This window comes from Marmota marmota, unplaced genomic scaffold, assembly GCF_001458135.2.
Source record: "Marmota marmota marmota unplaced genomic scaffold, marMar, whole genome shotgun sequence".
Classification (NCBI taxonomy): domain Eukaryota; kingdom Metazoa; phylum Chordata; class Mammalia; order Rodentia; family Sciuridae; genus Marmota; species Marmota marmota.
Window position 1 is genome coordinate 1,201,303 of NW_025999873.1, and position 20,928 is coordinate 1,222,230.

Genomic DNA, 20,928 nt, shown 5'->3' on the forward strand with positions numbered 1-20,928 from the left:
CCCCGCCCCGCAACACACACATACTATTACACAAACCTAGTGAAGGAAAAAAGGAAAGGTTTTAAAAAACACAGAGCTTATGGGCTAGCTAAATGGTAACACTCAAAACTTGTCAGTGACCTATGGAAAGGAATCTAATTAAAAATAAAAGCACAATTTCTACACATGTTGGATGGTGAAGAAATACTTAAATACTGCAACAGATATGGCAGTTTACCTTGGAAAAGGCCATAAGTTTGCTGGTAGAACTGGCATGGAAAGATCAACATCCTGTATATTCAGATGGGTGCAATTTTCTGTGTTCACCTATTATTTTCATTGGTTGAATTGAAACATAAATGGATCATTCATGTTGTACTCCGAGTGTTTTATAATAATCATGTTGGAACAAATTTGCATTTTTTCAAAGCATGGGGTATAACAGAACTGATTGTAATTTTCTCTTTCTTCTTAGATGACATGCCAATGGGAACTACTGGCAGACGTGCTTCAAATGAGTTCTTGGTGTGTGGAGGGTATGTTTGCTTGTATTTTATTAAAAGTTTTGTATTTTGTTATTTTTGCAAGTTTATAGAACTTTTGGTATTTGATTTAATTTAATTTAATTTTGTTTCAAAATTTATCACTTTGAAAAAAATGATGTGATAACCAACACACAAAATCTATGCTATTAACCATTTTAAGATTACAGTTCAGTAGTGTTAAATATATATATTGTGCATCCAGTCTTTTGGATTTTATCATCTCACAAAACTGAAACTTGATGCTTACTAAATGATACAACATCTCCCCATTTCTCCCTCCCCTCTGTTTATGTGAATTTGACTAATTTAGATAACTCATGTAAGTGAATATTTGTCTTTTTGTGACTGGCTTATTTCACTTAAGGTACTGTCCTCAAGATTCATTCATGTTGTAGCATGTGACAGATTTCTTTCTTTTATAAGGCTGAAAAATATTGCATTATAAAAGACACTTTGTTTATCCATTCACCCATTGATAGACATGTGGGTTGCTTCTACTTCTTGATTATTATGAATAATGCTGCTGAATGAATGTATAAATATCTCTTCAAGATCCTGTTTTCAGTTTTTTTTTGGTATTGGGATTTGAACCCAGAAGTGCTTTACCACTGAACCAAATCCCCAGCCCTTTGTATTTTTCTTTTGAGACAGGATCTCACTAAGTTCCACAATTTTCATTTGGTTCTTTTTAATAGTTTTTTTTTTCTCTTTTTGATTTTCTCATTTCGTTTGAAGCTTCATTTTCCTGATTTCATTTGTTATCTACCTGTTTTCTTTTTTTGTTCATTGAGTAACTTCATGATTATTACTTTAAATTTTTTCTTGGGCTCTTCATAGATATATTTTCTTAGGATTGATTTCTGGACCTTTATCTGTTCCTTGGTTGAATCATGTTTCTGTGTTTTTTTTTGTATGCTTTGTGATCTTTTGTTGAAAATTGGGTTGAAGACAGTCTCCTCTCTTAATATTTATGAACTTGCATTATAAAGGGAAAAATATTTATCAATTAGCCTGGCTAGAGATTCTAAGACCACAGACCTTTTCTGGGGTATGTTTTCTGTGGGGTTGTGCATGTGCTTTTATCCTAGCATTCTTTTCTCCTCTCCTCTCCTGTCCTTTCCTTGCAGTGCTGGGGATTGAACCCAGAGCCTTGTGCATGCTAGACAAGTACTGTAGTACTGAGCTACAGTCTCAGCCCTTATACATGTTGTTTCTGACTGTTTTAATTTCCTGTTTTTTTCTTAGGGTGTTTTGGTTTCATGTGTGTTATATTCCTCTGCTTTTAATCTCTTGCTCCTTTGTGCCTGCTTTCAGAACTACAGTCTCTGCTGCTCTAATGTACTCTGGAGTTTGCCTCTGCTTTCACTGGCCTCCCATCTGGTAATCAAATTGTGTCACCTTTTCCATTTATACTCTGAGCCAGGCAAGATAGAAACCAGTTCCTCAGACAGTCCCCATATAAGCCATAATGCTAGGTGCAAGTTCTTACAGGAAGAGCTAGGAGTTGGGTTAATATTCTCCTGATCCTGCCTAAACATGCCTGTAGGTAGAAGGAATTAGGGCAAACAAAATGTGAACTTTCTTATCTTCTCCTTACCATCTCCTCTTGTTTATGCGCTCAACTGGGTGTTGCTACCCCATAACTAGTTTCTAAAGTTTCCCCCAAAATGCTTTATTATACGTATTGCTATTTATTGTCCCCATGGAGAAATGAGGAACCTGTAGGTTCCTAGTCCTCCATCTTATTGGCATCATGTGTTATCATTCTTTTCAAAATGTGATATTTTAAGCAAAGTATGGAGAAAAGTAGAGTATGAAGAATGATATATATTTAATCTGTAGCTAGGTGTGGTGGCCCAAACTTGGAATCCTAGTGACTTGGGAGGCCAAGGCAGGAGGATTGCAAATTCAAGGCCAGTCTAAGAAATTTAGTGAGACCCTGCCTCAAAATAAAAAATAAAAAGGACTGATGTAGTTCAGTGGTGGAGTCTCAGTGTGTTAAATTCCCAGTACTCATCACTATCCCCCACAATATTACCTATATAGTCACCCCTCAATTCTCTTCCGATTTAAAATTTTGCCTTTAAACAGCTAAGAGAGGTAAAAATATCTTAAGGTCAGTCAAAACAATGTGTTTATATGTTATCTATAAATAGTATATAGTACTTTTGCATGTTTTATATTAGTGGCATTATATATGTTTTATCTTCAAACACTTGTTTCATGCAACAAGGAAGTGTTGAAAGGTTGAACTGAGGTTTTAAATGTCCTGGGCCACAGTGGTGAAGTCAGTAACGGAAATTAGACAAGAGAGATGTGAATATAGTAAGATAAAGGATTTCTTAGCTTTTAAAAGAGTGGGAATGGAGGGCTTTGATACCAAAGATATGATGTTTGTTAGGTTATTGCTATAGTATTGACCCCAAAACTTCATTGGCTTGCAACAGGAGCTTATTTTTTATTCATATTACTTCCAACTGTGGATCAGCTGTAACTTTACTTCATTTACCTTCTTTCTGGCTTGCTGGTTGGAAGATCAGCTCCTATTTGGGACATGCTGAGGAAATAAGAGTGAAGGCAGAACTTCAGTGGCCCTGAAGGCTTCTGTCCTGCCATTCATTACTCTCTCACCCCCCACTCTGAGGACAGCATGTCCCAAATGGGAACTGCTTTTCAACCTGTTTTCCAGAGAATTGTGGCAGGGTGGGAGGTAAATAATGGAATGTAGAAATGGGTCCAGAGAGAGGTTATGAATACTTTGAAAAATATTAATAATGCATTCTTTCATAACATGTTAAATATAATTAAAAACAGAAGTAGAAAGGGAGTATTAAAAGTTATGCTGTATACAAGATTAAAATAGTCGATACAGGTGAAAAACAGATTTTTCTTGAAACCATTAAGATTTTGTATCCATATCAGTGGTTCGTATTGCCTGACAATCTCTGTAATTTTAGTAGTGGTATGTGCTAAGATATCTCTCATTGTGACAAAATACTGAGAAAGTCAGCTTAAAGGAAGAAAAGTGTATTTTAGCTTATGATTTCAGTGCATAGTCGCTTTGCTTTGTTGTTTTTGGGCCAGTGGTAAAACAGAGCTTTGTGGCACAGAGGGATTGGTAGAGCAAAGCAGCTTACCTCATGGCAGTGAGGAAGCAGATTGAAGGAGAGAGGGAGGGGAAGGGGCTAGGGACAAAATACACCTTTCAAAGACATGTCCTAGTGACCCACCTCCTCCAGCTAGCTCCACATCCTTCCACCACTTCCCAGTGGCCACCAAGCTTTAATACACGAGTTTTTGGGAGACATTTCAGATTTAAACCACAACATGGTATATTTAATTCTTCTCCTAGAGCCTAGCTCGTTGAAATTTCTTGGAAATACTTTGTTGAAATGAGTGATTTTTGTCTAAGAGTGAGAAAAATTCCTAGAAACAGTAGTTCCAGTCTTTTTTTTTTTTTTTTTTCTTGGTAAAGTGGATTGAACTCGAGGACACTCAACTGCTGAGTCACATCCCTAGCCCTGTTTTGTTTTTTATTTAGAGCAGGGTCTCATTGAGTTGCTAAGTGCTTTACCATTTGCTGAGGCTGGCTTAAAAAAAAAAAAATTCTTTTTTTTTTTTTTTGTAGTTGGACGCAATAGCTTTATTTTATTTAAATATTTTTATGTGGTGCTGAGGATTGAACCCAGTGTCTCACACATGCCAGGCAGGCCCTCTACCACTGAGCCATAACCCCAGCCCTGAGGTTGGCTTTGAACTCGCAGTCGTCCTGCCTCAGCCTTCCCAGCTGCTAGGATTACAGGTGTGCACCACCGCGCTTGGCAGTAGTTCTAGTCTTACAATATTATTTAGAAAAATATAATTTAGGATATAGAATTTTGTATTAGGAAAACATAATTCAATATATAGAATTTTACTTCCTAGAATCCATTAGAGAACATAATTGAGGACAAACACGCACATGTTGTATAACTAAAGCCTTCACAAGTCTTTGAAGACCTAAAGTTTTTGGCCTACAGTGTTCTGGCATTATTAGGCACAAAATTAGCCTGCCATTTCAGGAAAGTATTGCTTAGTGCTATAAAATATAATTAGGCAGTGTTGTGAGCAACACTTAAATGGATAGTTATTTCTTTTGGAAATATTAGTAGTAAAATGTTCCACTTAATACCTCCTCCTCTGAGGTTTTCATTTCATCTGTCTTTAAAAAGGGTATAGAAAGTTGTTCTTGATATATATATTCTAATTAGTTATACATGATAGTAGAATCCATTCTGACACATTGTGCACAAATGGAGCACAACTTCTTTCTCTAGCTATACATGATGCAGAGTCACACCAGCAGTGTAATCATACAAGTATATAGGTAGAATAAGACAGCCATTGTTACCCTATATACATGTACTTGGCATTATTGATGCTTACTCACCTTCATTGGATGCCAGCTGGATGATACATGGCTCCTAGGTCACTCATGAATGCTTACCAGGTAGTCATGAAATCTTGCTACACTGCTTCTAAATAGTATTGATGCTCTGTTTTGGTGAGTTTTTTGGTCAGATTACCAAAAAACCTGACAAGAACAACATAGAGGAGGAAAAGTTTATTTGGTGCTCATGTTTTAGAGGTCTCAGTTCATAGATGGCCAACTCCATTGCTCTAGGCTCAAGATGAGGCAGAACATCATGGCAAAAGGGTCTGGCAGAGGAAAGCAGTTCAGAATATGATAACAAGGAGGCAGAGAGAAAGCTCTGGGACAAAATGCGTACCCTAAAAGCATGCCCCCAGTGACCTGCCTCCTCCAGCCTCATCCTCCTTATGGTTACTGCTCAATTAATCCATTCAGGTGGATTAATGCCCTGATTTGGTTAAAGTTCTCATAACCCAGTCATTGTACCTCTAAACTTTTTCTGTGTTTTCCCACACATGAGCTTTTGTGGGGGACACCTCATATCTAAACCATAACATGCTTTTTACTACTTTGAAGGAATTTTTTTTAATAGGAAAAACAGAAAAAAGTATAAAAAGAGCTCCAAATTTGAGTCTAGGAATTTTGGAATTGTGGGATGTTAGTTTATTGTAAAATAGGTTCAACTAGAGGTTCCCTTAATGTCTCAGTAATTTTTTTTTTAGTGATGTTTCTAGGCTAATAGGAATATAACAATTTATTAAGAAGTTCCATTCAAACAACTTGGTACTTTTAGTTTACATTAGTAATAGTAGTTAGGTCTCCGTGTGTCTTTTTAAAAAATTTGATGTACTCTAGGGGATCCCTTGAATAGCAGTGGCATCTTGAGGTCCCTTGGTACATGGTGTGAGTTCCATGGAGGTAAACAAGTCTTATACAAACTTGTTTGCTGCCTTTTTAGAGGATAAAGGCATTAATTGCACAGTGCTAGTTTTTGCTGCTTTTGATTTGCTGCTCTTTTTTCTTCTTGAATAATTTTTGATTCCTTTCATCTTCTCTTCCTATTTGAATAATCCTTTAACTTCTTTCTAAAGAAACATTTCTTGGTAATGGTTTCTTCATTGTGTATATGACAGTGTCCAGTAGAAACTGGAATATAATATCCATTCCTTGTGTATCCAGGCAAAAAGTAGGCAAAGGCATGAAGTTAGTGTATCAGAATTATGAGACTAGTTGTTACCAGCCATTGATGAAGGCCACCTGCAAACACAGCCCCTGTTTTTTCTTGCTGGACCATTCACCTGATTTTTTCTGCAGCTCAGTATTCTTGAGAGTAGATAGAATGATATGTGATTGTGCTACTCTGTGGTCAGACTGCTTAGTCTTCATAGTAAACCATCTAAACTGCAGGACTTCTGGAGACTCAGGACATACATAGACCTCTCTTTTCACGTTGGGCTCATGGAGTTGAATGATGGTTCATATAAAGCTAGATAGAAAAATGGTAGCAGTGATCTTATCTAACTGGAAATTCAGAGAAGACTCTTTTCTTTTATTCTTTTTAAAAATTAGTGTAGTTTCTATATTGGAATGAATTCATTGTATGTATTTATGGGATGCAGTGTGGCACTTCAAAACATGTATACAATATGTAATGATCAGATCAGGGCAATTGGCATACCTATAACTGCAGAACTATATAATTTCTTTGTATTGAGATCTTTCAAAAATCTCTCTTGTTGGGCATGGTGGTGCACATCTGAGATTCTTGCTACTCTAGAGGCTGAGGCAGGAGGATTTCAAATTTGAGGCCAACTGGGCAATGTAGTGAGTCCCTGTCTCAAAATAAAAAATAAAGAGGACTGGATATATGTCTCAGAGGCAGACCTGGGTTCATTCCCTAGTACCATGCCACACCAAACAGAACAGACAGGAAACAAACAAACCCAGATTCCTCTCTCAGGTATTTTGAAATGTTCAATTTATTATTGTCAACCATAGTTATCCTTTTGTGCTATAGAACATAAAAATTATTCCTCCTATCCAGTTGTACCTCTGTAGCCATTCACCATCCTATTTCCAACTATCCCTCCCCTGCGTACTCTCCTCAGACTTGGGTAACCAATATTCTGTTCTCTCACTCTTTTTTTCTTTTTGTTTTCTTTTTGAGATCACCTTTAGTTTTCACATGTGAGAACATGCAGTGTTTGTCTTCCTGTGCCTAACTTATTTCACTTAAGGTGATGTCCTCCAGTTCCGTCTGTTTCCATAAGTGACAGGATTTCATCTCTTGATGGCTGAATAATGTCCCATTGTGTATATGGTACTGCATTTTCTTTATCCAGTGACATATCAGTGGACAATTAGGTTGATTCTGTATCTTGGTTATTGTGAATAGTGAGTGCTACAGTAAATGTGCAAGTGCAAATGTCTCTTTGATGTACTGATTTCATTTCCTTTGGGTATGTAACCAGTAGTGGTACTCTTGGGTCATATGGTAGTTCTATTTCATTTGTTTAAAGAAACTTCATACTGTTTTCTATAATGGTTTACTAATTTACATTTCCACTAGTAGTATATAAGAGTTCCTTTTCTTTACATCCTTACCAGCATTTATTGTTTTTTTTTTTTTTTTGATAATACATGTCTTTTTGACAATAATCATTCTTTTTTGGGTGAGATGTTAACTGCCGGGTTTCTGTTCTAGTGACTAAAAGGCTCAGGGGTCACTCCAGTTAAACTGGGCTAACTGGGCTGCACGAAATAACCATACAAGAGACACAATTACCTTTTTCTTTGGGGTTGTTATGACGGCTCCTCTGACCTTAAGGGTCCGCAGAAAGAGAGAGAGTGAGAGCATGCGCTGACCCCTTTTATTGAGGAAAAGCTATTCAAATGAGGCAAGGGGTCAGGTTTCAGGGGGCTGAATCTATCTTCATGATGTCCACTGTCAGCAGGTTGACTGATACCTGGGTAGGCCACACCCAAGGGCACAGTAAGAGAAGGAGACACACACAAGGCACTTCCATGGAAGATTCTATCCTAAACAGGGCAAGGGATTATATTACAAAGGAACAGGTGAGCATAGCTTCACCCATGCAGCTATAGCAAGACACACCCATGCATGAAACACCGACCCTCGCACCCAAGAAGGGTGGGGAAAGCTCTGCCACATTTCTGTGACTGAGCGCCTCAACACCCAGCCGGGGAGTGTGACTCAGTCACACGTAAGGTTGGTCTCCCACAGTTAATTCACTGTGGTTTTTTAAAAAAATTTATTTATTCTAATTAGTTATATATGAAAGTAGAATGCACTTTTCTAATACCATACATATGTCATCTGAGTGTAATTTCTCATTTTTCTGATTGTACATTATGTAGAATCCCACCTGTCATGTAGTTATATATGTACATAGGGTAATAATGTCTGATTCATTCTACTTTCATTCCTACCCCCATAACCCCTCCCCTCCCTTCATTCCTCTCTACCTAATCTAAAGTAACTTTATTCTTCCCTAGCCCCTACCTTATTGTGAATTAGCATGCATATATCAGAGAAAATATTTGACCATTGTTTTTTGGGGATTGGTTTATTAAACTTAGCATGATATTCTCCAGCTCCATCCATTTACCTGCAAATACCATAATCTCATTCTTCGTTAAGATTGAGTAATATTCCATCGTATTTATATATACCACATTTTCTTCGTCCATTCATCAGTTGAAGGGCACCTAGGTTGGTTCCATAGTTTAGGTATAGTGAGTTGAGCTGCTGTAAACACTGATGTGGCTGCATCACTGTAATATGCTGATTTTAAGTTCTTTGGGTATAAACCGAGGAGTGGGATAGCTGGGTCCAATAGTGGTTCCATTCTAGGTTTTTTGAGGAATTTCCATACTGTTTTCCATAATGGTTGCACCAGTTTGCATTCCCACCAGCAATGTATGAGTCTACTTTTCCCCCTACATCCTCGCCAACATTTATTGTTGTTTGTATTATTGATAATTGCGATTCTGACTGGGGTAAGGTGAAATCTTAGAGTAGTTTTGATTTGCATTGCTGAAGATGTTATACCATCTTTTCATATATTTGTTGATCAGTTGTACTACTTCTTCTGTGAAATGTGCGATCAGTTCCTTAGCCTATTGGGCTATTTGGTTTTTTTGGCATTAAGTTTTTTGAGTTCTTTATATATCCTGGAGATTAATGCTCGATGTGAGGTGCATGTGGTAAAGATTTTCTCCCATTCTCTAGGCTCTCTGTTCACATTCTTGATTGTTTCCTTTGCTGAGAAGAAGTTTTTTAGTTTGAATCCATCCCATTTATTTATTTATTTGTGACTTTCTTTCTTAGTTTTTTTTACGCACTACAATTCATATTATACATATAGAGCACAATTTTTCATATCTCTGGTTGTGTACGAAGTATATTCACACCAATTTGTGTCTTCATACATGTACTTTGGATAATGATGTTCATCACATTCCACCATCTTTTCTAACCCCTGTCCTCTCCGTTCCCTTCCCACCCCTCTGCCCTATCTAGAGTTCATCTATTCCTCCCATGCTTCCCCTCCCTGCCCCACTATGAATCAGCCTTCTTATATCAGAGAAAACATTTGGCATTTGGTTTTTTGGGATTGACTAACTTCACTTAGCATTATCTCTTCTAAGTCTCAATAATTGGGATGGATTCAAACTAAAAAGTTTCTTCTCAGCAAAAGAAACAATCTGTGAGGTGAATAGAGAGCCTAATCTTGGGAGCAAGTTTTTACCCCTCACATATCAGATAGAGCACTAATCTCTAGGGTATATACAGAACTCAAAAAGCCAAACACCAAAAAAGACCCAAATAACCCAACCAATAAATTGGTCAAGGACCTGAATAGACCCTTCTCAGAAGATGATATACAATTAATCAACAGATATATGAAAAAATGCTTATCATCTCTAGCAATTAGAGAAATGCATATCAAAACTACTCTAAAATTTCATCTCACTCCTGTCAGAATGGCAGCTATTGTTAGGGTCTGTAAACAAGTCAAGATGGCGCCTGGCATTTTGCCAGAGGGAGTGGTTTGTGAAGTAACGCCAGCAAGCCAATAAGTGTGGAGATTCCTTATTGGTTGACTGCTGTATCTAGTTTATGTTAATTAAGATAGGCTGTGTGTAATGTATATATACCCCTCCTTTCTTACAATAAACGGCTCCCACTCCTGCTGTATCAATCTACACAAGTTGCTCGTCACCCCCGGTTATTTTGCCCAGCCAGCCGGGCTGCGGCAAGCTATTATGAAGACAAACAACAATACTTGTTGGTGAGGATGTGTAGGAAAAGGTACCACTCATACACTGCTGGTGGGACTGCAAATTGGTGCAGCCAATATGGAAAGCAGTATGGAGATTCCTTGGAAAATTGGGAATGGAACCACCATTTGACCCAGCTATCCCTCTCTTCAATCTATACCCAAAGGACAAAAACAGCATACTACAGGCATACAGCCACATCAATGTTTATAGCAGCACGATTCACAATAGCTAAACTGTGGAACCAACCTAGATGCCCTTCAGTAGATGAATGGATTAAAAATGTGTCATTTATAAACAATGGAATATTACTCAGCAATAAAAGAGAATATTTAAAAATTATTTTTATTAGTTTTTGATGGGCCTTTATTTATTTATTTATTTATTTATTTATTTATTTATTTATTTATAGTGCTGAGAATCAAACCCAGTGCCTCACACATGCTAGGCAAGTGCTTTACCACTGAGCCACAACCCCAGCCCCAAATCCATCCCATTTATTGATTCTTGATTTTATTTCTTGTGCTTTAGGAGTCTTGTTAAGAAAGTCAAATCCTAGGCTGACATGGTGGGAGATTTGGGCCTACTTTTTCTTCTTTTAGACACTCATTGTGGTTTTTATTTGTATTTTCTTGTTGATTAGTGACATCGGATTATGTTTTTATATATTTGACCATTTGGATATCTTCTTTTGAGAAATGTCTATTCAGGTCCCATTCACCCATTTTCTAATTGGATTTGTTGTTGAGTTGCTTGAAATTCTTACATATTCCGGAAACTAGGGAAGACTGTCTAGATTCTGAGCAAGCCTGTTTGCAGGTCCTGTCCAGAGACTTAGACAACATTTACAAAATACTGGCTATGGCTGTTCTCTTCATATGCTGATAGGGAGATGAATTAGAGTCATTAGAGAAGCTCACTGGGGTTCTCTGAGAGAGGTACTTTGAATTATGAGGTTGCTGGGTTTATAATTGTAGGGTACCTTTATGTAGTTTCTTAACTTTGCTTTGGAGATTAATAGTATGGGGGAGATATTAGAACTTGACAATGTGTAAGTTAAAAGAATTCCCAGTGTACTTTTAGAGAATGAATGTTCAAACAAGTTTTTATTTATTTCTTAAGTTGAAATAGAAAGATACCACTTGTTTATTTGTATCTGATAACTGATGGTTGTACTGATTGTCTTTTTATTTTTAATGAAGAAACTTAGGTTGTGTGTGTATTGTCTTATAGGCACCAGAGCTGGTTAGTAAAGTTTCAGGTGGTGGATATTTGTTTTTCTTTTCTCTTTTTTCCCCCTGCTTTTAGAATGCAGGCAAACTAGCCGGTCAAGGTGGTGCATGCGTATAATCCCAGCAGCTTGGGTGGCTGAGGCAGGAGGATTGCAAATTTAAAGTGAGCCTCAGTAATTTAGTGAGGCCCTAAGCAGCAAACTGAGATCCTGTCTTAAAATGAAAAGGGCTGGGGATGTGGTTCAGGGGTTAAGTGCCCCTGGGTTCAATCCCTGGTACCACCCCCCCACCCCAAACAAAACAAAATAAAACAAAACAAACCATTGCAGGCAAAGCTCAGAATGAGATGGGCAGATATTGAAAATACTAAACATTGTGTAAACAGATACTTAATGCAAATACCTAAATGAAAACTAGAGCATATAGAAGCACACTAATTGGTGAATCACTTAGTATTTCCACTTGACTATAAACAACTGGGTCCTGACTGTTGTGTGGTTAAACACTTTGCTCACATCAAGAGAAGTCAAAGATTCTACAGAACCAAAAAATACAATTAATAATATGGACTGAACAGACATCTACAGAATATTACATCCCTCACAGAATTTACTTTTTTCTCAGCAGCACATGGATCATTTTCTCTCTCTCTCTCTCTGGATTGGACCCTGGGGCACTTAACCATTAAGCCACATTCCCAGCCTTTTTTTATATTTTATTTAGAGACCAGGTCTTACTGAATTGCTTAGGGCCTTGCTAAATTGCTGAGGCTGTCTTTGAACTTGTGATCCACCTGCCTCAGCCTCCTGAGCTGCTGGGATTACAGGCGTGCTTCACTGTGCCTGGCCACATGGAACATTTTCTAAAATAGATCATATTTTAGGTCACAAAATAAATCTTTTCAAATATAAAAAATAGAGATAATAACCTTGCATTCTATCAGATTGTAATGGAATGAAATTAGAAATCAATGATAAGATAAAAAATAGAAACCACTCTAATACCTGGAGATTAAATAATACAGGGCGATTTGCTGAATAAGCAGTGTTACCCTCCGTGCGACAAACCTCTCGCGTTTGAGTCCCCGTAGCCGATCCTCGTGCGATGGAAATCCTTCCTCCAGGTTCCGGAGCACCCCACTATTGCTGGAAATTCCTAACAAGATAGCCTTTAGCCGTCCTGACTTGTCATACTCCCACACAGTGAAGCAGCGCACGGGGGCAATGCACTCCCCTCGCCGCCATCTTCCTTCTCCCCAAAAATTTTTAATAAAATATTTTCAATCCACATACAAGATGACATTAAAAACAGTGCATCATGATCAAGTGGGTTTCATTTCAGGGATGCTAAGGTTGCTTCAATATATAGAAATTAATAAATGAAAGCGTCAAGGTCAAGAATCACATAATGATCTCAGTAGATGCAGAAAAAGCATTTGACAAAGTACGGCACTCATTAATGTTTAAAACGCTAGAAAAACTGGGGATAGAGGGATTTACCTCAACATTTGTAAAGTCTATATAAGACAAACCCCAAGGCCAACATAGTACTGAATGGAGAAAAACTTAAAAGCTTTTCCTTTAAAAACAGGAACAAGACAGGGATGCCCATTTCCACCAATCCCATTCAACATAGTCCTTGAAACTCTAGCCAGAGCAATCAGGCAAGAGAAGGAAATTAAAGGGGTACAAATAGGAAAAGAACTCAAATCATCTCTATTTGCTGATGACATGATCATATATTTAGAAGACACCTCTGCCCCCCAAAAAACAAAAAACAAAAACCAAAAAAACCTTCACCCGAAGACTTCTGAGACTGATAAATGTATTCAGGAAAGTAGTAGGGTACAAAATCATTACTCATAAATCAATCGTGTTCCTATACTTAAATGATGAATCTGCTGAAGAAGAAATTAGGACAACTATCCCATTCACAGTAGCCTCAAAAAAAGGGGAATCAATTAAAAAAAAAAAGGTGAAGAGCCTCTACAATGAAAACTATAGAACACTAAAGAAAGAAATTGAAGAAGGTCTTAATAGATGAAAAGACCTCCCATGTTCTTGGAGAGGCAGAATTAATATTGTCAAAATGGTCAGACTACCAAAAGCACTATGCAGATTTAATGTAATCCTGGTCTGGATTCCAATGATATTCTTCACAGAACTGGAAAAAACAATTCTGAAATTCATTTGGAAAAATAAGAAACCCAAAATAGGCAAAGTAGTCTTTGGAAAAGCAAAGCAGGAGTCATCTCAATACTGGACCTTAAACGATACTACAAACTATAGAAACAAAAACAGCATGGTACTGACAAGAAAATACACATGAAGAACAATGAAATAGAGCAGAAAACATGGAAAGAAATCCACATAAAAATGTATGTTGGAGAAAAGGTAGCCTTTTATACAAATGGTGCTAGGAAAACTGGAAATCCATATGTAGAAGAATGAAATTTGACTCCTCTCTCTCACCCTGCAAAGACCTAGGAATTATACCAAAAACCCCGTAACTGCTAGAAGAAAATGTAGGTCCAACTCTCCAACATGTTGGTACAGGAACTAGCTTTCTTAAGAAGACTACCAAAGAGCAAGAAGTAAAGTAAAAAATAAGTGGGCGGCTGGGGATGTGGCTCAAGCGGTAGCGTGCTCACCTGGCATGCATGCGGCCCGGGTTCTATCCTCAGCACCACATACAAACAAAGATGTTGTGCCCGCCGAAAACTAAAAAAAAAAAAAAAAAATTAAAAAAATTCTCTCTCTCTCTCTCTCTCTCTAAAAAAAAAAAAAATAAGTGGGATGGCATCAAATTAAAACACTTCTGCACAGCAAAAGAAACGAGTGTGAAGGGAGACCCTACAGAATGGGAGAAGATCTTTGCCACCTGCTCCTCAATTAGGGCATTAATATCCAGAGTGTACAAATAACTCAACACCAAAAAAACAAGTAACCCAATCAATAAATGGAAAAGAACCAGGTGCAGTGGCACATGCCTGTAATCCCAGTGGTTTGGGAGGCTGAGACAGGAGGATGGTGAGTTCAAAGCTAGCCTCAGCAATGGCGAGGCACTAAGCAACTCAGTGAGATCCTGTCTCTAAATAAAATACAAAATAGAGCTGGGGATGTGGCTCAATGGTTAAGTGCCCCTGAGTTCAATGTCCGGTAACTCCCCGCAATGGAAAATAAATAATTCTCAAAAGAAGAAATATATGAAAAAATATTTAGCATCTCTAGCAGTTAGGAAAATGCAAATCAAAACTACATTGAGATTTCATCTCACTCCAGCCAGAATGGCAATTACAAATAATACTGCTGAGAATGTGGGGGAAAAGGTACACTCATACATTGTTTGTGGGGACTGCAAATTAGTACAGCCACCCTGGACAGAAGTATGGAGAATCTTCAAAAAACTAGGAATGGAACCACCATATGACCCAGCTATCCCACTCCTCCATATATATCCAAAAGATTAGAAATTAGTATATTACAGTGATGCAGCCACATCAATGTTTATAGTCACACAATTCATAATAGCCAAGCTGTGGAACCAACCTAGGTGCCCTTCAACAGATGAATGGATAAAGAAAATGTGATGTATATGCACAGTGGAATATTACCCATAATGAAAAATGACATCATGACCTTAAGTGTAATAAGCCAGTTCCCAAAACTTGAAAGGTTGAATGTTTTCTATAATATGTTGAAGTTAATCCAAAATAAAAAGAGGGGATGGGAATTAAGAAAAAAAAGGAGAGAGAATTTCATCAAAATAGAGGAAAGATAAGTAGAGTAGGCAAAGGGAGAAAGAAGGGAAAAGAAAAGTGAAGTACAGTGGAATGAATCTGATGAACTTTTTTATGTGTGTGGATATGTACAGTGGGTCCCAGCATAGGGTGTATTCACAGGACAATAATTAAAAAAAAAATGTAAATGGATTGAAGAGGGATCCATTGAGTGGAGGGAGGGGAGCTAGATGTGGGTGAGAAGTACTGGGGACTGAGTTGGAGTGAATTGTATTCCATGCTTTTGTGATAATTTCAGGGTGTATCCTGGTGTTGTATATTACTAAAAAAAATAAATAAAAAAGCCAAGATCAATAGTTGTTGCCTTTGTTTCTGTGAAAGAGAATATCTTGAGTTAAATATCTTGAGTTCTCTTGACCTTTTCTTTGTGGTTCCAAGGTAGCTGCTAAAGCTCCAGCAAGCATACTTACATTCTGGGCAGGAAGAAGGAATAATGCACAAAATACTTCCATTTGCATCTCATTGGCTAAGAAACACGTGGCTACCCTTGGCTATAAGGGAGTTAGGGATATGATGTCATTTAACTAGATACATATTACATCAATACATTCTGAGTTCTGTTAATAAGAAATAATGGGTAAATAAATATTGAAAAACAACTAACATCTGTGCTACAGATGAAATTGTTATTTCAATATAAAATACTTTTTAATGGTTCAAAAAGTTCTAAAGTAATACTTCAGAAAATAACCATATTGTTTGTTTGAATGACAGCTGTGTGATTGGGTATGTGTGTGTGTGTGTGTGTGTGTGTGTGTGTGTGTGTATATATATAAATATACATATAATTTTTAATTTGTTGGTACTTGGAACTACACTTGGCTGTCATTTTTATTTTTAAATTTGAGACAGGGTTTTTCTGAGTTCCTGAGTCTGGTCTTGAACTTGCAATTCTCCTGCCTCAGCCTTTCGAATTGCTGGGATTATAGGCATGCACTACTGTGCCCAGCTTAATCCCGTTATGTCTGAATTATAATTGAGAAAAAGTGAGATGCATGTCTCTTTTTTAGAATTGTAGGATAGAAGAATGAAATAAATCATCTTTCTTAAGGCCCAGTATTATCCTTAATATATTTCTGGATATGTTGTAAAACAAGTTGAAAGTCGTCTGAGGACATACTATTTCTGAATTTATGAAAAGTAAGAAGCTATTAAAGAAACCAAATAACTGACAGTTAAATGTAGACCTCAGATCATCTCTACGCTTTGAGAGTTATAAAATGTGGACTTCCTGGTAGTTCTATGTTTTGAGAGTTATACAATATTTTCAGTCTTTAAGAAGAGTTCCTTGAGAATGTTTACTCCATGCATGACTTGTAAACATTCCAGTCATCTCTGCTCTTGAATTCTTATTCATGGAATTTTTTTCCTTTCATATGTTAATGAAAAGCACACTGTGAGTGGATGAAAATCTTGCTGACTTTGCCTGTTGTAAGGGAATTTTTCCCCAGGTTTGTGATAGAATTCTTAGTTCTTAATATGCACATGAATGCCAAGAGAGTTATAGATGAAGATGTATATATGTGTGGATGTTGGTGTGGATGTGTATTGGATTTTTTAATTTTTAACAAGATTATTTCTTGTTCACACACAGAAGTGATCATTTTGGCTCTTTCTAGAATTTTCTATCACTGACAGGTCAAATGAAAGAAAAGCAGTCTTTCTGATACTTCTTTCCTTTTTTGATAAATTATGGTGGCAGGCAGTGTCAACCAACTATGTCACCTCACAGTGAAACAGCCCCAATTCCAGTTCCTACTCAAATAAGGAATTATCAACGCATTGAACAGAATCTAACATCTACTGCCAGCTCTGGCACAAATCCGCATGGTTCTCCAAGGTAAGGCAGTGTCTGGATTCCTTTTTTAAAATTTGTTTCTTTAAAAACCTTGTATTTTTCTTACTGAAAATCTGTTAATTTCAAATATATAAATATATTTGCCCACAGGTATAATTACTTTTGAGAATTTGAGAAAGAGCTTGTTAAAAAATGAAATCCCAAATTGCAGTAAATTATTTATATATTGTTTATTTCCCATTTTGAGACCCCATTAAGATGATAGTAAAAGAATAACAAAGTCTGAGTCCACAAAAATAAGCAAAATAAGAAAAAAAATATTTATTGGTGACAGTTTCCAGTAAATTTTTTGGAAATGAAGAGGACTGAGGAAGGGTTCCTGCTTTAGCAGGCAGACGTAAATGTGCATGTAATCAAGGATTCTGACAGAATGAGAATCACTATGCCTCTAGCCCCAGAGAGACCTGAATCTCAGAGAACTCAAGTAGAGTGGAGGAATTAGCACTTCAACTTCTGGTAACTTATTGTACATATACATGTACCTAGTCAGTTACATATTCTAGATATATAGCCTATGAATATAAAATTGTATATATAAAAAGTTATTAACTGTTATGATAGCAAAGAATGAAAAAGAAGCCAACTGCCCACCAACTGCTCACTGATTTGCTATAATTCATCTAAGACAATGGATTCCTATGTATCTTCTGTTCCTAAAGGGTAAGGAAGCTCTGTATTGAGGCAGAAAAATTACTATAGTATAGTATAAAATGAAAAAGAAAAAAAAAAAGAATGGTTATAGTATATCAAGTAGTGACCCATGAGGTTAACAGTGTTTTCATAATAGTGCTAGGACATTGTTTCCTTTTTTCACTGCATGATACATGCACTGATGATGCAGAAAACAAAGATGAGTAATACTGCTGGTGCCTTAACTTGAACCAGGGTGATGACACTCAACTGTACTGTCAGTATTTAGGCTCTTTACCACCACATACTTGTGTTATAAAGGAATGTCCTTGACAAATTATTAAAGGACTAAATTAATTCTCATTGAAAACCACAATCATTGAATAGAATGTGCATATAAAGCACTTTTGCTATTACAGTAGTTTTAGGAAAAGCACTGGTATGATTGTAAGCTAAATAATCACTTTTTTTTATAGAGCACTCTTTTTACTTCAATGAATGACTGACAAACTATGATATGTTTCTAGCAGTTGTTTTGTAAACATAAACTAAGTTTTATTACTTTGGAGAAAACAAGTGACAATAAATGTCTTTTTAAAATTTTTGGTGATATTAGGGATTAAACTTGGGGATACCCTACCACAGAGCTATGCCAGTCCTTTCTGTTTTTCACTTTGAGACAGGGTCTTAAATTACCCAGGCTTGCCTCAACTTGTGAGTCTCCTGCCTCAGTTTCCTGAGTTGCTGGTATTACAGGCATATGCCATGTAGTGGCATAAGTGACAATAAATGTCAGTGATAAAATTGGAGCATTCAAGTAAAAAGTAGAATTTTGGAAAACTTATATTAACCCCTGTGATCTTGAAGATCAGAAGATCTTGTGATCAGAAGAGTCTTGCCAGACATTTCTGTTAACATTGATGGTGACATTTTGGTATGAATGTGACTTTTTGACATTAAATATTTGGAATATCTGCATAATTAAATGAACCATTATTATCCAAATGATGAATGTTAAAAAAATCATTGAACAGATAAAAGGTTCATTCAGAGTAAAAGATACTTTGCAGAACAATGAAGTTTAATGTAACAGTGCAAGAGTTCACGGAGGTTGGGTATGGTGGCCCGTATTCTTGTGTTGTAGCACATTTGAAATAAATCACTGGCAGTCCTGAATCAGGATATGGGACTTTATTCACTGGTATGCCAAGTGACCAAGTTGACTTTGCCCGCCTTGACCCTTTGCAGAAGGCAGGGTATCTCTTTTACAGTCAAAACCCTCAAGCTACCAGTAATTCAATACATAGCAACCTAGGAAGTGGGTCTGAATGATTCAGTTCAGGGTACAGTACACTGCCCAAGAAAAATGGGAATTAAAAAGGAACATCTTACAAATGCATTTCTTTCTTTTTAAAAATATATTTTAGTTATACATGGACACAATATCTTTATTTTGTCTATTTTTATGTAGTGCTGAGGTTTGGACCCAAGTGCCTCACATGTGTGAGGCAAGTGTTTTGTCACTGAGCCACAACCCCAGCCCGAAATGCATTTCTTAATAATACATTGTATAAGAATAACAGAAACATTTTTTAACCACCCTGCATTGTCAGGGTGTGCTCAGCAGGAGGTGGCAGAGGTGGGATTTTCTCATGGGAGAAGCATTTCTTACATGAAATGGAGTCTCAGGGTAAAATGGAGTTTGTCTGGTCAAGGCATAGCATTCTCCCCTTTTCTGGAAAAAAAATCAAACCCTTGATTTACCTTCTGATTATGTAAGGGATTATAATGGCCACACATATATATATTACTTGACTAACAAAATATGTTGTTTTAGCAGTTTGGGCCTTGTAACATAATCTGAACAAGAGGAAAAACATGATTATCATTTTTTTTCAGTTTTATCTTTAGAGGGTGGTTGGGGTCTCAGAGGGCTGTCCATCTTCTGCAGGAGACATTTTTGTTGTCTTGACTCAGGTGTGAAACCATGCTATGAGTCCTTCGGGGTAGTAACTGAATAAGGTCCCCTCCAGCTGGATGTTAGTTCTTCTTTTTTTGGAACCATTTGATGTAGACTAGTCTTCTGGCTAGAATGGTTGTTGGAGATACGTAGTCTCTTGGGGCTGGTTTTCTCAAAGGAATTTATGAGCTTTAAGTTGAACCTGTTGTAGAGACTTAGCAACAGGAGCAGGTTATCTTGGTAAGTGTGGAAGAAAGGCTCTGGAGGCATTAACATTTTAATCCCCCAGAGGCAATTTCTAAATTTTTGGACTCAAACTGGCCTCTATTTTTGTGATCTGATCTGATTACATATCTACACTGACTGACTCTTTAATTTTTGTTTTCTTTTGTCTACTTTTCCTAATTTTAGGGAATTTTTCATGCTGTGGAGAAAAGGACGATGACTGCTCTTGCTGCTTTGAGCTGAGAGGGGGTGATGTGGGGTGGGGCAATCAGTTTGGAGTCCCCTTTTAGAAATCAGTTCAGTCAAGGGGTCCACGCTAAAAGTCTGGTTCGGGAAGAACAGGTTGTAAAGTCATCTAGGGGTGGGTGCTTCTATGAGAGAGAAACAAAAAGACATTAGTACTGAAATGAGATTAAATGTTGGGGCATCTGGAACATGTCAATGAATATCACAAAGATGATAGAAATCAATAATCTCTTCCTTAGGATGTGGAAGAGCTGAGAAATTGTTCCCATCACAAGGCCTAACAAAGCCTAACATGGCCTTTATTTGGGAAGTAAATCTTTAACATTGCCAGAGTTATCAGGAAAGTAAACACAACATTTGGTTAAATTGCTTAATGTCATCTGATTTTTATAAAATATTTTATTGTCACAACCTGTGTGGTTAATAGGGGTCCCTTATCTTTGTTACTTAGGGCTAGATAATTATACTAGCAAACATTGATTAAGCCTATCTGTGTAGGAGGTTGGGAAGATCTGTAGGCCTTAAACTGACTAAAAACTCCTGACTCTGGCAGTTTTTCTTGATAGTTATCAGGCACTCCTGCCTAAGAATCTCTTTTGTCACCTCCAGTCTCATTTATTCTTGGGGGGGCTAACCCAAGTGTACATTCTAAGTTACATTAAGATAACTGTAGTTTTATAAGTGTCCAGGAATGGCTGTGTTTTGGTTTTAACTGTTTTTTTGTTAGGTGCTTAAGATG

The 20,928-nt window shown here is 37.1% G+C and overlaps 1 protein-coding gene across 8 annotated transcripts in view; it reads left to right on the forward strand.

Annotated features, from left to right (window-relative positions):
• Positions 1–20,928, forward strand: part of Ulk2 (unc-51 like autophagy activating kinase 2) — a 104,591-nt gene that overhangs the window by 50,618 nt on the left and 33,045 nt on the right. For 6 of the 8 annotated variants that reach the window (XM_048786259.1, XM_048786268.1, XM_048786274.1 and 3 more), the window contains 3 exons: positions 455–515; positions 1,839–1,904; positions 16,973–17,110. In XM_048786259.1, coding sequence (XP_048642216.1) covers positions 455–515; positions 1,839–1,904; positions 16,973–17,110 — 265 coding nt within the window. The remainder of the gene's footprint in view (positions 1–454; positions 516–1,838; positions 1,905–16,972; positions 17,111–20,928) is intronic. The other 2 variants (XM_015506822.2, XM_048786266.1) reach the window with 2 other exon arrangements.